The 16,676-nt window shown below is 44.7% G+C and overlaps 1 protein-coding gene across 1 annotated transcript in view; it reads left to right on the top strand.

Annotated features, from left to right (window-relative positions):
• The window catches only part of BMERB1 (bMERB domain containing 1), a 195,783-nt gene extending 179,362 nt beyond the window's left edge, over positions 1-16,421 (top strand). Inside the window, exons 4-6 of the mRNA XM_077141649.1 lie at positions 4,491-4,605; positions 5,879-5,961; positions 14,828-16,421. Coding sequence (XP_076997764.1) covers positions 4,491-4,605; positions 5,879-5,961; positions 14,828-14,940 — 311 coding nt within the window. The 3' untranslated portion in view covers positions 14,941-16,421. The remainder of the gene's footprint in view (positions 1-4,490; positions 4,606-5,878; positions 5,962-14,827) is intronic.
• Positions 16,422-16,676: the final 255 nt, after the last annotated feature.

Raw genomic sequence — 16,676 nt, forward strand, 5'->3', positions numbered from 1 at the left:
GATAACCTTGTTTTAACAGGCATTTACTGTGTGTCTGGCAATGTGCAAGAACTGGGAATATCCAAGTGAAGAAACTGTACTCATTGGAAGACATTTTTGACATCTTCAGGTTCAGTAGTTCTCAATCCTGGCTACTTATTGGAGTCACCTGGGGAGCTTTAAAAACAACAACAATGAAATCCAAGGGATTGGGGGATGATGGCTGGAGGGTCTTTCATTATAAGAAGATGAAAATTTTCTAAAATTCAGTGTGATGATGGTTGCACAACTCCATGAATGTACTAACAATCATTGAGACATACATTAAGTGGGTCAATTCCATGGAATATGAATTCCATTTCAATAAAGCTGCTACCAAAAAAGTTAAACGTCAAAGATAAAATCATAAAAGAATGATAAAAAAAAAAAAAACCAAAGTCTAGACCTCACCCACAAGAGGTTCATATTCTATTGATGTGGTATGGATGAGCATTGGTGGGGTTGTTTTAAAGGCTTCCCACCTGATTCCCACATGCACAGCCAGGTTGAGTGCCACCAGGCTGCTTCAACTCTCTCATTTTATAGCTCTCTGAGGATCAGCTTGGTTGAAAGGCACAGAGGCCCATGGAGCTTATGTGAGTTTAAAACGAGCAATTCCTAGGACAAAGGAGTCTCCTGGAGACCAAAGGCATGAAGCTCAGCTCAGCTCAAGGGCCTAATTACAGCTCTTCTCTCTCATCTCTGTCTCTCTCCCCCACTCTCTGAGCACATGTCTGATTTCTCTCTCTAGCACATGAGCCAAGCAAGGCCACTTCATCTGCCCACGCAAGAGCCCAACCCACAGGATCTCTGTGGCCCAATTTCCAAGGGTCTAGTATGTGTCATCATCTCCCTCATGGGTGGGCGGATTCCTGGCTTAACAGACACATGGGGGCCAACTGCTGCAAAGGAGGCGTGAGTGTGTGGCTCCAGGCAGCCAAGGCAAATTCAAGCCAACTGGGTTCCTCTCAGGCCTAGGCATCCTCTAAGCACATGTGGAAATGTGTGGGCGTGGGTATTTTGGTTGACCCAATGACTGGGAGATGCGGCTGACCAGGGGCTCTGGTGAAGAGAATAGATCCCATCGGGAGTGCAAGATAATCTGTAATCAGCATCCATAATATTTTAGTGCACTATTTAAAAAATCAAAATTAATGCAAAAATAATAGTCCATGGTGAACAAAATACCAAGTTTAAATAAAGATGGGATCAGTACTGATGTTCAGTAGACAGAGCCCAGGGATTCTAGAACCTACACAGTGGGGGCAGTCCTACTCAACGAAGAATCCATCTCGTCCAAAATGCTTTTTGCTTTCCCATGGAGAAAAATGACTCAAACAAAGGTGGTACTGCTAGTGGCACCAAAAGCCAGGTCCGCCAATGCCCGTTCCTATTGATTCCTGCTAAACCACTTCTTGATCACTTTTGTGCAGAAATCAAGATATTCGAGTTCTGAAGAGGCCTTTTTTTCCCCCGCCTTTCTGTACATTTTCCCTGCCTTCTCCTCCCATCCTCTCATGCTCAGAGTCTTCCTTGCCAGGTTTCTAGCTGGAGTTAACTGAGTTTGTGGGGAAAGCTAATGATTCTTGCAACACATCAATAAGAGTATTAAGTAAAAAGAACCCTGAATGGCCAAGAAAAATCATGTTTCTCAAAGCTGAGTCAGAAAATAACTTTCTAGCTCCTCAATGTGGGCTAGGGGGAGTGGAGGGGGTGACTGTGGTTGATTGGTGAGAGAGGACATGTCAAGAGCAAGCCACATGCCTCCTCTGCCACCATCATCACCAAGAGCTGGGGTGCTGAGGCTGGCCAAGGAGAACTTGGGTACCTTCTCCTTGGGCATAAAAATAGTACGTCCCTCAGCAGATTTGCGGGAAAGAGTAAGCCAGTGGTTCTCACCCAGAGGCGAGTTTGCCCCCCAAAGGGGACATTTGGCGATGCCTAGAGATATTTTGGGGTGTCACAAGTGGGTGTTGGGGGCATTACTGGTAACTAGTGGGCAGAAGCCAGGGATGCTGCTAAGGATAGGTTCCTACGAGAAAGAATGACCACCACCCCCCCCACCCCAGTGGTAGGAACTCAAGGTTGAGAAACCCTCGTTTAAATGACTGTCAAGCCCACGGTAACAGAAATATAACTAAAATAGCCACAATTTATTAAGCACTAATCTTTTGCACACTCAACACTATGCAAACATGTATTTCATTCATCAAATAAGTATTTATCTCTTTTGTACCTGGTTCAGTAAATATTTAATATGGAAGGCATTTAAGCACTTAAATCACCCCATTATTTTCCTGGGCATTTAAGTACTAAAATCACACTTTAAAAAAAAAATCAGCTTCTAATCATAGCTTTTTGCCTGGTTTCTCGCTCTAAAAATTTACAATTTTTTGATGATCTGTTGAGAAATTGGATGCTCTAAGAGAACGAGGATGAGGCCAGAGTCACACAGGCAGGCAGGAGGGGAGCCATGCTGAAATCAGGACCATCTGCGGTGTAGGCTCACAGCTGGGATAGGAGCTGCAGGCCAGGGAGGCCAGCTGGAAGACCACGGCAAGGTGCAGGGGGAGAAGATGGTGGCCTGGGCTTAAGGACATGTGCTGGAGGAGATGAGAAGTGAATTGCAGGATCACACTGATACATGCATGGGGATGGTAGGAAACAGGTGTGTGATGCCAGCAAGCGGGGGTGGGGGACAAAGCTGGCAAGATGGACGTTCTCATTGGCAAGTAGGTGGGTGACGTTGGCAAGCAAAAGGGCCACATCATCCAGCAGGTGGGTGTTGCCATCAGGCAGGTGGGTGTTGCCTGCAGGCAGGAGGTGGTGCCTGCAGGCAGGGGGTGGTGCCTGCAGGCAGGGGGTGGTGCCTGCAGGCAGGGGGTGGTAGAAAGGTAGGTGACACACACACACAGGAAGGTGAGCAGCCTTGTCAGTAACTTTGAGGGTGGGTAAGGAGCTAGTGTATAGGTTGGCACAGCATGCTTCTTTGAGTGACTTCTGAAAGTTGCTGGGAAGTGCTTCCCAAGCCAAGGACTGCGGCTGAGTATCTGGGGAAAGTGGGGAGCACCTGTCATGGGTGAAAGATGGGAAGCCTGGATGAATAACTTGGTGAGAGAGAGTTGCCAGTTGCTGGGTGACTCTGGCAACACCCAAAGGGCAGGAGAAGGACACCTGGGGCTCCTTGAGAACTACGGCTGGTCCCTTGGAGAGGGGAGTGACATAGGACTCCCTGAAGCAGAGCAGGGTCCCTGGTGTGAAGGTGGGCACTGTAGGTGACCTGCCTAGAGGGACAGGGAGGGGCTCTGTGGTGCTGGCAAGGGGGTTGGTGGACCCTTACCAGTGGGGTGATGCCATCATCAACCGACACAGCAATGGCTAGGACTCAGGAGTGGCCCTGACCTCTAGAAATGTGGCTACAGATTCCACCCTCCCCTTCACTGAGGATTCCTGGTTAATGGGGAAACCAACTCTGTTAGTTTCCTGGGCTGCCATAACAAAGGACACAAACTAGGTGGCTTAAAACGACAGACATTGAGTGTCTCACAGAAGTTCAAAGTCAAGGTGTCAGCAGGGCCACGCTTCCTTCGAAGGTGCTAGAGGTTGAGTTTCCCTGACCTCTTCCAGCTCCTGGTGGTTGTCACGACCCTTGGTGTCCCTCGGCTTATAGGTACATCCCTCCAACCTCTGCCTCCATCATCACATGGCCTTCTCGGTGTCTCTGGGTCCTCTTCTCTTCTTTAAAGGATGCTGGTCATTGGACCAGGGGCCACTCTAATCCAGTATGACCTCATGGTGATCCGGTTACACTTGCAAAGACCCTCTTTCCAGAGACAGTCACATTCGCAGCTCAGGACATGAACATATTATTTTGGACAACATGATCCAACCCACCAGCTTTCGTTCCTAACCAAATATATTCTCCTCGCCCCCGGTCCTAGAGGAAGGTGGCAATGTCAGCCCTAGCGGAATGGACAAGCTGCCCCGCATTCTTTCATCTTCTAAAAGAGAATGACCAGAGAGAGCCCACAGTGGGTTTAAGGCTCAGCCGCCTTCTCTTCTCACCCATCATCTCCAGCCCTTTTTCTTTTCTCTAACCTTTGGTGTCCGCTTCAGGGCAATTGCCATGAGCATTGACAATTTTCATCTGACAAATTGCCGTACACTTACCCCAGACTAAATCCCTGCGTGAGACCCCTGCTCCCACTCTCTGCCTCCTTTAGAAGCCCTGGCTGTGTCATGACCATTTATCGAGCGCTAGGCTCTCTGCGGAGAGCTTAGAATGTTGCTGCCTTGCCCCTCACAGCCTGAACTTTCCAGATGAGAAAACTATGGCCCCAAGAGCTTCAGTTCCAAGTGCTGCTCCAAGTGCCCACAGCGAGTAACATCTGAGAGCCTGGAGTCCGGCTGCACCCGTGCGCTTTCGGCACTTACACTCGTCTGTTTCTTGGCTGATGTTTTCTTCTTCCCAGAAAAAGAAAAAAATAAGCAGCAGAAGCAGAGAGAAGATGAGCTGATCCAAAAGATCCACAAACTGGTACAGAAGAGAGACTTCCTGGTGGACGATGCAGAGGTGGAACGTTTGAGGTGAGTGGGTGGCGGCAGCTCCACACATCTGACCATCACCTGTCACCCAACCATCACTTGACCATCACCTAACCATCACCTGACCGTCACCCAACTGTCACCTAATCATTACCCCACCATCAACCAACCATCACCTGACTCACCTGACCCCCACACCCAACTTCCTTCCAAAACCCAGTCTGCTCCTGGGATTTGCACGCTTCCCCCACAGACCTGGCCTCGACAAATGCCCTTCCAACCCAGAACCCCAATGAACCCCACCTTCTGGCCCCAAGCCCCGTTCATATCCAACAGAAACTCAACCCCAGCCCCCAAAAGCCTGGCAAAGGTCCCTGGTTCTTATGCATATTCGCTCGAGGGACCCCGAGGAGGATTTACCTCTCATACCACACAGCAGAGCTTCTTACAAACCCTCTTCATGGAGCTTTCTCTCGACTCATCAAGGCCACACCTCGAAACCTCTCCTTTCAAACTCTGCCCCCTGCACTAACTTGCTTTTTTCACTGCCCTTTTTACTCCCTGCATTTTGCCCTTTACTTTCCCCTCCCTTTGGTGGCTTTGAAGTTTTTTCCTAGTGTCTCCTATTTGCCAACCTGTCTGCCACCTGTATCTGGGCAACCTGAGCCCTGGAACATGAAGCACTGGGGACAGGGAAAGCTGGGAATACAGATTCTTGAATATTTTGTCTCTGAGCAAAGCCTTTGGAGCTGCAGAAGGAAAGAAGTACAATGTACTCCAGGCTCTAGGGTCTCTTCTAACCCGGAGGAAAACTTCCTTTCCATTTTGCCTCCTTGTGGGTTTTCCAAGGCTTCTCCTGGAAGCACGTGTGCCTGCCTAGCTTGGCCAGGCTGAACTATCCATCTTTGCTCCTGGTGAAGCTTGGAAGAGCTGACATGACATGTGCTCTGAGGTCCATGATGTACCTCCTGGGGGCATAGGTGGTTTAAAGATTCAGGGTCAAGAGAAGTGTCACCCACCTCTCCAGATGATGCTTGGAGCTATAACATCCCTGCCTCCGCCTTGGGGTCTCACCTTAGTACTGGGCAAGCCTATACCCCTTCACTGATATGTATCTTTGCTCATTGATATCCGTTTCTGCTTCAGACCAGGTTCATCAAACACAACACCCACAAATAACATGCAACAACATACCCACATCATACACAGAACCTGGCATATGGCCCCACACATTCCATCTCTTGTCTCGTTTCATTGGTTCTTTGATGCTTTTCTTGCTTACTGTTCTCTCTTTTTTCCATATATGCTCTCACAGAGAACAGGAAGAAGACAAGGAAATGGCCGATTTCCTGAGAATCAAGTTAAAACCTCTAGACAAAGTAACCAAATCTCCAGCCAGTGAGTGCAAAATGCAATTCCACCCCTGCCCCCCAATCCAAGAGAAAAGAAAATTAAAAGAGGTCTGGGAGTCAGAAGAAGCACAATGAAATGCTTTATAAAGATCAAATTTGACCGTGGGATGGTGGCAGGCAGGGCTGGCTGCATGGAGGTGGAGACTGTGTGTCACACAGGGCCCTGTGCTCCGTTTAGCACGCTCCTGTTGCTATATTGATATTCTTAATACCTTTTGAACAAGGAGTCCCATGTTTTCATTTTACAGTGGGCTCAGCAAATTCTATAGCCAGCCCTGGCAGCAACTGATCTTCCCTGACCACATGGCTTGGTGTGTTTCATAGAAGGGGCTGGGTGGGCGTTGAAGTAGATTGTAGGGAGCTCTGGCTTCTGTCAGGCCTGGAACCTTTAGTGGAGTCAGAAACAGACTTCCTAGAATATCAGCCTCACAAGATACACAGAGCAAAAGGGTCCCATGTGGAATAAGTATGGGAACTGCTGGGTACTTGTCCCTCCACTTGGAGGGTCCCAATGCCCATTAGCATGTTAAAGCAGTAATGGGTCCCACTGTCAAGGAACTGCCTTCTCTGCTGATTTAGTGTTTCTCAAACTTATCAGACAGCTGTATAGGAGAGGCCTCTTTCAGTTATACACAGTGGCCATCCAGTTGAAAAATGGGGGTTTGTTAGAGAACCATGGTTCCAAAGACTGAAGACTATCAGAAATTATTTGCTTTCTTTCCATTTCCCACCTGTGCCCCTCTTTACCTGGTAGCTCCATTTTCTCCTACAACACAGGCCTCCTGCATGGGGTCAGAACCCCAGACCCAAAGCTTTGCAGCTCCACGGCAACACCCTTGCTTCCCTCCCCTCGGATCTCTTTGGCCCTTCTTGGCTCATGTGCCCACCCCTTAGGGCAGTCACAGTTTCCAAGAGGCTGGATACTGTGGTCCTCTAAATCTGTGTCACCTGCCCACTCCTACAGCCACAGGGACAGGAGCTGTTACCAGAAAAAGAGGGATTGGAAATCTTGCTGGGGAGAAGAAACAAATCTGCCACTATCTCCTACTACAATCACAATCCCAGTTTTTACTGGCCACCCATTCAGAGCCCATGAAACACAATTATCAGAGTGCAAGGCAGTGAAGAGAGAAAAGGACTGTGAATGCAGCTAATGGCCTCTGAAATCACAAGGCACATGGTCTCTGCCTCAAGCTAGCATCCTTAATGGACTGCCTCTTCCATAAAAGGCAAATTAGAAAAACTTACCTAATACGATGGAGAAAGAGCAAGGAAACTCGCCTTCTATGGATATAGAAAATAAATGATTCTGCCAAAAAATCAAAACACCAAGCACAAGGGGCCAAGTGTGAGGTCCAAATTTACACTACTCATCTGGTGATGAAATCCCAAGTTGGAAATTAACATTAAAAACTAGTATAGGGCCACGGTGGCTCAGCAGGCAAGAATGCTTTCCTGCCATGCCTGAGGACCTGGGTTCGATTCCTGATGCCTGCCCATGTTAAAAAAAAAAAAAAAAAAAAGCTTTCTCCGCCGGCGGCACTCCAGCCACCATCCAGCCCTCCTCTTCCTCTTTCTCTGCCAGCGCTCCTGCCGCCATCTAGCCCTTCTCTTTCCCCTTCTGCTCCGGTGGCGCTCCATCCGCCATCTTATCCTTCCCTTTCTCCTCCTACTCCAGCGGCTCTCCAACCACCACCGTGCCCTCTTCCGCCTTCACCGGCTCCTCCGCCACCATCCTTGACAGCCTTGCCATCCTCACCTTTCCTCCTCCAGAACAGCTACTGGGGGAGTAGAAACAATACAGAACAGCTCCCAGAGCCACGACAGAGATAAAAAAGACAGCGTACCCCATCCTGGAATGGCTGACTATCTGGGAGAACCAGCTCCGGTGAGATCGCCGAGGGGCGCGGGCTTTCCCAGGCAGGGCGGCAAGCGACCAGAGTCCCTCCCTTCCTCCTTCCCAGGCCAGCTGGCAGAATTGGGCAGGCGGTCCCCTCAAGCAGCGGCGGCTGGTGCCCCCACCACGCGAGGCCCCCCAGACCAACTGAGAGAATTGGATCGGAAATCCCCAGACCGCGGAGAACAGTGACCGGGGGGTCCCTTCCAAACACGTGACACCCCGGTCTGGCTGGGAATGGTGCATTCTCCCGGGCTGGGGCAGCTGGCACCCTCCTGCCACGCTTGGCGCCCCGGGCTGACTAGGAAATTCGGACGGGCACTCTCCCGGGCTGCGGCAGCCGGCGACCCTCCACGTGTTCGGACCCCCGGGACGGCTGGCACTCTTCCAAGCCGCTTCGGCTGGCGAACCTCCCCCACGGCGAGAGTTTTCCAAAGTTAAAGGACCCACAGCACCTTTTACTGGTGGGACCCGCAGGCAAACGTGTGCCACGAGCACCACCTACTGGGCAGGATAAGAAAAACAGAACCCAGAGATTTCACAGAAAAATCTTTCAACCTGTTGGGTCCAAGACCCAGGGAAATCTGACTAAATGCCCAGATGACAGCAGAAGATAACGGATCACGCTCAGAAAATTGAAAATATGGCCCAGTCAAAGGAACAAACCAATAGTTCAAATGAGATACAGGAGCTGAGACAAATAATGCTGAATATGCGAACAGAATGGAAAACCTCTTCACAAATGAAAACGATAAATTGAGGGAGGAAATGAAGAAGACATGGGCTGAACATAAAGAAGAAATAGAAAAACTGAAAAAACAAATCACAGAGCTTATGGAAGTGAAGCATAAAGTAGAAAAGATGGAAAAAACAATGGATACCTACAATGATAGATTCAAAGAGACAGAAGATAGAATTAGTGATTTGGAGGATGGAACATCTGAATTCCAAAAAGAAACAGAAACTATCAGGAAAAGAATGGAAAAATTTGAACAGGGTCTCAGGGAACTCAAGGACAATTAGAACCGCACAAATATACGTGTTGTGGGTGTCCCAGAAGGAGAAGAGAAGGGAAAAGGAGGAGAAAAACTAATGGAAGAAATTATCACTGAAAATTTCCCAACTCTTATGAAAGACCTAAAATTACAGATCCAAGAAGTGCAGCGCACCCCAAAGAGAATAGACCCCACTAGGCGTTCTCCAAGACACTTACTAGTTAGAATGTCAGAGGTCAAAGAGAAAGAGTGGATCTTGAAAGCAGCAAGAGAAAAACAATCCATCACATACAAGGGAAACCCGATAAGACTATGTGTAGATTTCTCAGCAGAAACCATGGAGGCGAGAAGACAGTGGGATGAAATATTCAAATTACTAAAAGAGAAAAACTGCCAACCAAGACTCCTATATCCAGCAAAACTGTCCTTCAAAAATGAGGGAGAAATTAAAACATTCTCAGACAAAAAGTCACTGAGAGAATTTGTGACCAAGAGACCAGCTCTGCAAGAAATACTAAAGGGAGCACTAGAGTCAGATACGAAAAGACAGAAGAGAGAGGTATGGAGAAGAGTGTAGAAAGAAGGAAAGTCAGATATGATATATATAATACAAAAGGCAAAATGGTAGAGGAAAATATTATCGAAACAGTAATAACACTAAATGTTAATGGACTGAATTCCCCAATCGAAAGACATAGACTGGCAGAATGGATTAAAAAACAGGATCCTTCTATATGCTGTCTACAGGAAACACATCTTAGACCCAAAGATAAACATAGGTTGAAAGTGAAAGGTTGGGAAAAGATATTTCATGCAAATAACAACCAGAAAAGAGCAGGAGTAGCTATACTAATATCCAACAAATTAGACTTCAAATGTAAAACAGTTAAAAGAGACAAAGAAGGACACTATCTACTAATAAAAGGAACAATTAAACAAGAAGACATAACAATCATAAATATTTACGCACCAAACCAGAATGCCCCAAAATACATGAGGAATACACTGCAAACACTGAAAAGGGAAATAGACACATATACCATAATAGTCGGAGACTTCAATTCACCACTCTCATCAATGGACAGAACATCTAGACAGAGGATCAATAAAGAAATAGAGAATCTGAATATTACTATAAATGAGCTAGACTTAACAGACATTTATAGGACATTACATCCCACAACAGCAGGATACACCTTTTTCTCAAGTGCTCATGGATCATTCTCAAAGATAGACCATATGCTGGGTCACAAAGCAAGTCTTAACAAATTTAAACAGATTGAAATCATACACAACACTTTCTCAGATCATAAAGGAATGAAGTTGGAAATCAATAATAGGCAGAGTGCCAGAAAATTCACAAATACGTGGAGGCTCAACAACACACTCTTAAACAACAAGTGGGTCAAAGAAGAAATTGCAAGAGAAATTAGTAAATACCTAGAGGCGAATGAAAATGAAAACACAACATATCAAAACTTATGGGACACAGCAAAGGCAGTGCTAAGAGGGAAATTTATTGCCCTAAATGCCTATATCAGAAAAGAAGAACAGGCAAAAATGCAGGAATTAACTGTCCACTTGGAAGAACTGGAGAAAGAACAGCAAACTAATCCCAAAGCAAGCAAAAGGAAAGAAATAACAAAGATTAGAGCAGAAATAAATGAAATTGAAAACATGAAAACAATAGAGAAAATCAATAAGACCAGAAGTTGGTTCTATGAGAAAATCAATAAGATTGATGGGCCCTTAGCAAGATTGACAAAAAGAAGAAGAGAGAGGATGCAAATAAATAAGATCAGAAATGGAAGAGGAGTCATAACCACTGACCTCACAGAAATAAAGGAGGTAATAACAAGATACTATGAACAACTTTACACTAATAAATACAACAATTTAGAGGAAATGGACGGGTTCCTGGAAAGACATGAACAATCAACTTTGACTCAAGAAGAAATAGATGACCTCAACAAACCAATCACAAGTAAAGAAATTGAATCAGTCATTCAAAAGCTTCCTAAAAAGAAAAGTCCAGGACCAGACGGCTTCACATGTGAATTTTATCAAACATTCCAGAAAGAATTAGTACCAACTCTCCTCAAACTCTTCAAAAAAATTGAAGCGGAGGGAAAGCTACCTAATTCATTCTATGAAGCCAACATCACCCTCATACCAAAACCAGGCAAAGATATTACAGAAAAAGAAAACTACAGGCCAATCTCTCTAATGAATATAGATGCAAAAATCCTCAACAAAATTCTAGCAAATCGAATCCAACAACACATTAAAAGAATTATACATCATGACCAAGTAGGATTCATCCCAGGTATGCAAGGATGGTTCAACATAAGAAAATCAATTAATGTAATACACCATATCAACAAATCAAAGCAGAAAAATCACATGATCATCTCAATTGATGCAGAGAAGGCATTTGACAAGATTCAACATCCTTTCCTGTTGAAAACACTTCAAAAGATAGGAATACAAGGGAACTTCCTTAAAATGATAGAGGGAATATATAAAAAACCCACAGCTAATATCATCCTCAATGGGGAAAAATTGAAAACTTTCCCCCTAAGATCAGGAATAAGACAAGGATGTCCACCATCACCACTATTATTCAACATTGTGTTGGAGGTTCTAGCCAGAGCAATTAGACAAGAAAAAGAAATACAAGGCATCAAAATTGAAAAGGAAGAAGTAAAACTATCACTGTTTGCAGATGATATGATACTATACGTCGAAAACCTAGAAAAATCCACAACAAAACTACTAGAGCTAATAAATGAGTACAGCAAAGTAGCAGGTTACAAGATCAACATTCAAAAATCCGTAGCATTTCTATACACTAGTAATGAACAAGCTGAGGGGGAAATCAAGAAACGAATCCCATTTACAATTGCAACTAAAAGAATAAAATACCTAGGAATAAATTTAACTAAAGAGACAAAAAAACCTATACAAAGAAAACTACAAAAAGCTGTTAAAATAAATCACAGAAGACCTAAATAGATGGAAGAGCATACCGTGTTCATGGATTGGAAGACAAAATATAGTTAAGATGTCAATCCTACCTAAATTGATTTACAGATTCAATGCAATACCAATCAAAATCCCAACAACTTATTTTTCAGAAATGGAAAAACCAATAAGCAAATTTATCTGGAAGGGCAGGGTGCCCCGAATTGCTAAAAACATCTTGAGGAAAAAAAACGAAGTTGGAGGTCTCGTGCTGCCTGACTTTAAGGCATATTATGAAGCCACAGTGTCAAAACAGCATGGTCTTGATATAAAGATAGATATATCGACCAATGGAATAGAATAGAGTGCTCAGATATAGACCCTCTCATCTATGGACATTTGATCTTTGATAAGGCAGTCAAGCCAACTTACCTGGGACAGAACAGTCTCTTCAATAAATGGTGCCTAGAGAACTGGATATCCATATGCAAAAGAATGAAAGAAGACCCATATCTTACACCCTATACAAAAGTTAACTCAAAATGGATCAAAGATCTAAACATTAGGTCTAAGACCATGAAACAGAGGAAAATGTAGGGAGATATCTTATGAAACTTACAATTGGAGGCAGTTTTATGGACCTTAAACCTAAAGCAAGAGCACTGAAGAAGGAAATAAATAAATGGGAGCTCCTCAAAATTAAACAGTTTTGTGCATCAAAGAACTTCATCAAGAAATTAGAAAGACAGCCTACACAATGGGAGACAATATTTGGAAATGACATATCAGATAAAGGTCTAGTATCCAGAATTTATAAAGAGATTGTCCAACTCAACAACAAAAAGACAGCCAACCCAATTACAAAATGGGAAAAAGACTTGAACAGACACCTCTCAGAAGAGGAAATACAAATGGCCAAAAGGCACATGAAGAGATGCTCAATGTCCCTGGCCATTAGAGAAATGCAAATCAAAACCACAATGAGATATCATCTCACACCCCCCAGAATGGCCATTATCAACAAAACAGAAAATGACAAGTGCTGGAGAGGATGCGGAGAAAGAGGCACACTTATCCACTGTTGGTGGGAATGTCAAATGGTGCAACCACTGTGGAAGGCAGTTTGGTGGTTCCTCAAAAAGCTGAATATAGAATTGCCATACGAACCAGCAATACCATTGCTGGGTATCTACTCAAAGGACTTAAGGGCAAAGACAAAAAAAAAGGACATTTGCACACCAATGTTTATAGCAGCGTTATTTACAATTGCAAAGAGATGGAAACAGCCAAAATCTCCATCAACAGAAGAATGGCTAAACAAACTGTGGTATATACATACGATGGAATATTATGCAGCTTTAAGACAGGATAAACTTATGAAGCATGTGATAACATGGATGGACCTAGAGAACATTATGCTGAATGAGTCTAGCCAAAAACTAAAGGACAAATACTGTATGGTCCCACTGATGTGAACGGACATTCGAGAATAAACTTGGAATATGTCATTGGTAACAGAGTCCAGCAGGAGTTAGAAACAGGGTAAGATAATGGGTAATTGGAGCTGAAGGGATACAGACTGTGCAACAGGACTAGATACAAAAACTCAAAAATGGACAGCACAATAATACCTAATTGTAAAGTAATCATGTTAAAACACTGAATGAAGCTGCATCTGAGTATAGGTTTTTTTTTTGTTTTTTGTTTTTTTTTTACTATTATTATTACTTTTATTTCTTTTCTCTATATTAACATTCTATATCTTTTTCTGTTGCGTTGCTAGTTCTTCTAAACCGATGCAAATGTACTAAGAAATGATGATCATGCATCTATGTGATGATGTTAAGAATTGCTGATTGCATATGTAGAATGGTATGATTTCTAAATGTTGGGTTAATTTCTTTTTTTCCGTTAATTAATAAAAAAATAAAATAATAATAATTAAAAAAAGGAAAACACTTTAAAAAAAAAAACTAGTATAAAACCAGTGAAATCTCTGAAATCCCGGCAAAAGCAAATACAAAACTGCAGTAGGGACCTTTCTGGATCCCCCAGTTCACAAGACTCTCACAGAAGAAACAGCCCCCATGAAGAGGAGCTTCCAATAAAAATGAAAAAAAAAAAACCACCGGAAATGAACCACAGTGAGAGAGTTAGCAGAAACAACAAAGAGAATATCTGTCCTCGCAAGAACCAGAAATGACAGAACTATCTAAAAGAGATAATAAACTCAGTATATTTTAAATGATTAAAGTGACAAGGGAAGGAATAAAATCAAAACAGAATCGCAGGATTGTGTCAAGAAAAAATAGGAGAATTTGCAAAAAAAAAAATTTAACCTTTTGGAAAATAAATTGTCACTGAAGTAAAAACTCAATTGATGGGCTAAAGAGCAGATTAAACACAGGGACACAGCTGAAAGGAGAGTTCATAAATTGGAAGACAAATATGAGAAAACTACCCAGAATGCAGCACAGAGACAAAGAGATGGAAAATGTGAGAGATGATGAGTTATGGAGGATAGAACGAGAAGATACAACTTATATCTACTAGGCATTCCAGACAGAGAGAAAGAGAGGATGGGGATGGAGGAATATGTGAAAAGATAATGTATGCTTATTTTCCAGATTTGAAAAATATGAGCACTTGGACCAAATGACTTGGGCAAAATTTCTCATTTCATTCAACAGAAATTTAATAAATGTCAGTTCCTATGCTAGGCTTGGCAAATACAATGGCAAGGTTTGCTGAATAGGAAAGGGTTCAAAGCTGTGGTTGGACACTGAGGATTGGAAGTCAGAGGGCCCAGAGGGAGGCAGGGACAGTCACAAGGACAGTAGCAGCTCTCGAGGCCATATTACCTGGCCTGTGAAATTGGAGCATAGCCTGACCAGGGGTTGGGTTGGGGCTGGGACTGCAGACAGTGAGGGCTCTCCTCACCTCACCTCATCTCTTCCTCTCTCTCTCTCTTCCTCTGTGCTGCTACCCTGCTGCAGGCTCACGGGCAGAGAAGAAAGCAGAGCCCCCACCCAGCAAGCCCACGGTGGCCAAGACGGGGTTGGCACTCATCAAGGATTGCTGTGGGGCTACCCAGTGCAACATCATGTAGCCCCCATACGGGGTGCCCCCAGGGCCACGGGGACCCTCCCACCCTCTTGTCTTCATAGCCCCCAGTGCACTGGGGCCCAAGAGCTCTCCAAGGCAGAAGGGGTTGAAGGCAAACCCGTGACTGCCACCAGGGGCCATGGGTGTGGTGGGTGGGCCCAGCCGCCCTGTACAGAGTGTAGCAACAGGGAGTCCCCTACTGTCGCATGGCCCTCCCTAGAGCATGCCGATCCCTGGAGTCTGTCTCTCTGTTTATCCAACCACCAGGAAAGGTCCTCCCAAGAAAAAATGTATCTCCACTTCTATCTAGATGTATCTAACCCACATGCGAGTGAACTGGGAGAGGGGCATGGTCCCCAGGCATGTACAGTCATGACCTCTCGACAATCCATCACCCTGTGGGACCCCCATCCCCACCCCACCCTCCTAGCTCTACCATCAGGCCTGTCCCCAGTGAGCGCAGCCCCCATCCCTTGTCTGTCCCCTCCCCAGGGACTGTGCCATGGAGGGCTCCCCATAGTCCCATTGTTTCAACCGCCATATAGGTTTGGCATTCTTGGGACACAAAGGGGCCATCCGTAGAGTACGCTTGTGTGTGGTGTCATGGTCACATCTCCTGCTTCTTCCCCTCCTGTGCTGGGTGCGGTTGGCATCAGGGGCATATCGTTGCACTCTTGCCTTGTCTTTCCTTTGCGATGTCTGCCCCAGGTGTCTGGAGGAGAAGGAGGCTGGGGAGGCCTGGGCTAGAGCAGATCCAGTGCTCAGAAGAGGTAGCAGAGAGCTGGAGGCCCCAACGCCAAGGCCAGGGCGAAAGAGAAGGGGTCTCAGACCAGAAGCTGTGTGAGGCAAGGCACGCTCCCTCCTGCCCCCTCACCCCCACTGCTGGGGGTCACCTGAGCCAGCCGCAGCAGGATACCACTCACCAGCCCAACACACAGACCTTCAGAAAGAGCAGCGGCAGGCGGGAGAGGCAGCCTGACCCACCCGTGTCCCATCATTTGGCGGCGTATTTTAACCAGCCTAACAACTCCACCCGTGTAACTCAATGTACATTTGCTACAGCCAGCCAGGCACAGCCGTGTGACCAATTTGTACAGTGTGTGTGTCGTGACCGGCTTCAGTAGTTAGTATAACTCAAGATTCGCTGATGTGCAATCATCCATCAGAGAAAATAAATATGGAAACCACGTACACGGCATTTTTAAAGTTTTTACTTTTTCTCTCTTGATTTATGGAAGTAATTCTTGTACATAGCATATCACTAAGATAGCACAGAAAGTATAATGTTTTTGTGTTTTGTTTTTAAAGAAAAACCGTCCAACTAAAGACCACCTTTGACATTTTGGCCTGTTTCTTTTCAATCTTTCTTCTATGAATTCTTTTCATGATTGGTAGCATATTGTACCATTTTGTAGCTGTTTTTTTTCTCTTAGCATTATATCACCATCGTTCTCCATGTCATAGAAAGCTTTTTGTAAACATTAAACATGCTTCATAAATATTTTCAATGGCTGCTTAGTAATCCATCTTGTGGATTGATTGTAGTTTATTCATTTCCACGCTATTTCTACTTTTTCAGTTTTGTAGATAATTTCATGATAAACATCTGGGGGATGACATTTCATCTGAATTTCTAATTTTTCCTTGAATAAATTCCTAGAAGTAAAATGGTTGGGCCGCTAACATGTAGTGTTTTCAAAATATTTATAAAGCACAAGTTAATGTCAGCTTTGGAGTTGA

This window comes from Tamandua tetradactyla, chromosome 23, assembly GCF_023851605.1.
Source record: "Tamandua tetradactyla isolate mTamTet1 chromosome 23, mTamTet1.pri, whole genome shotgun sequence".
Lineage (NCBI taxonomy): Eukaryota > Metazoa > Chordata > Mammalia > Pilosa > Myrmecophagidae > Tamandua > Tamandua tetradactyla.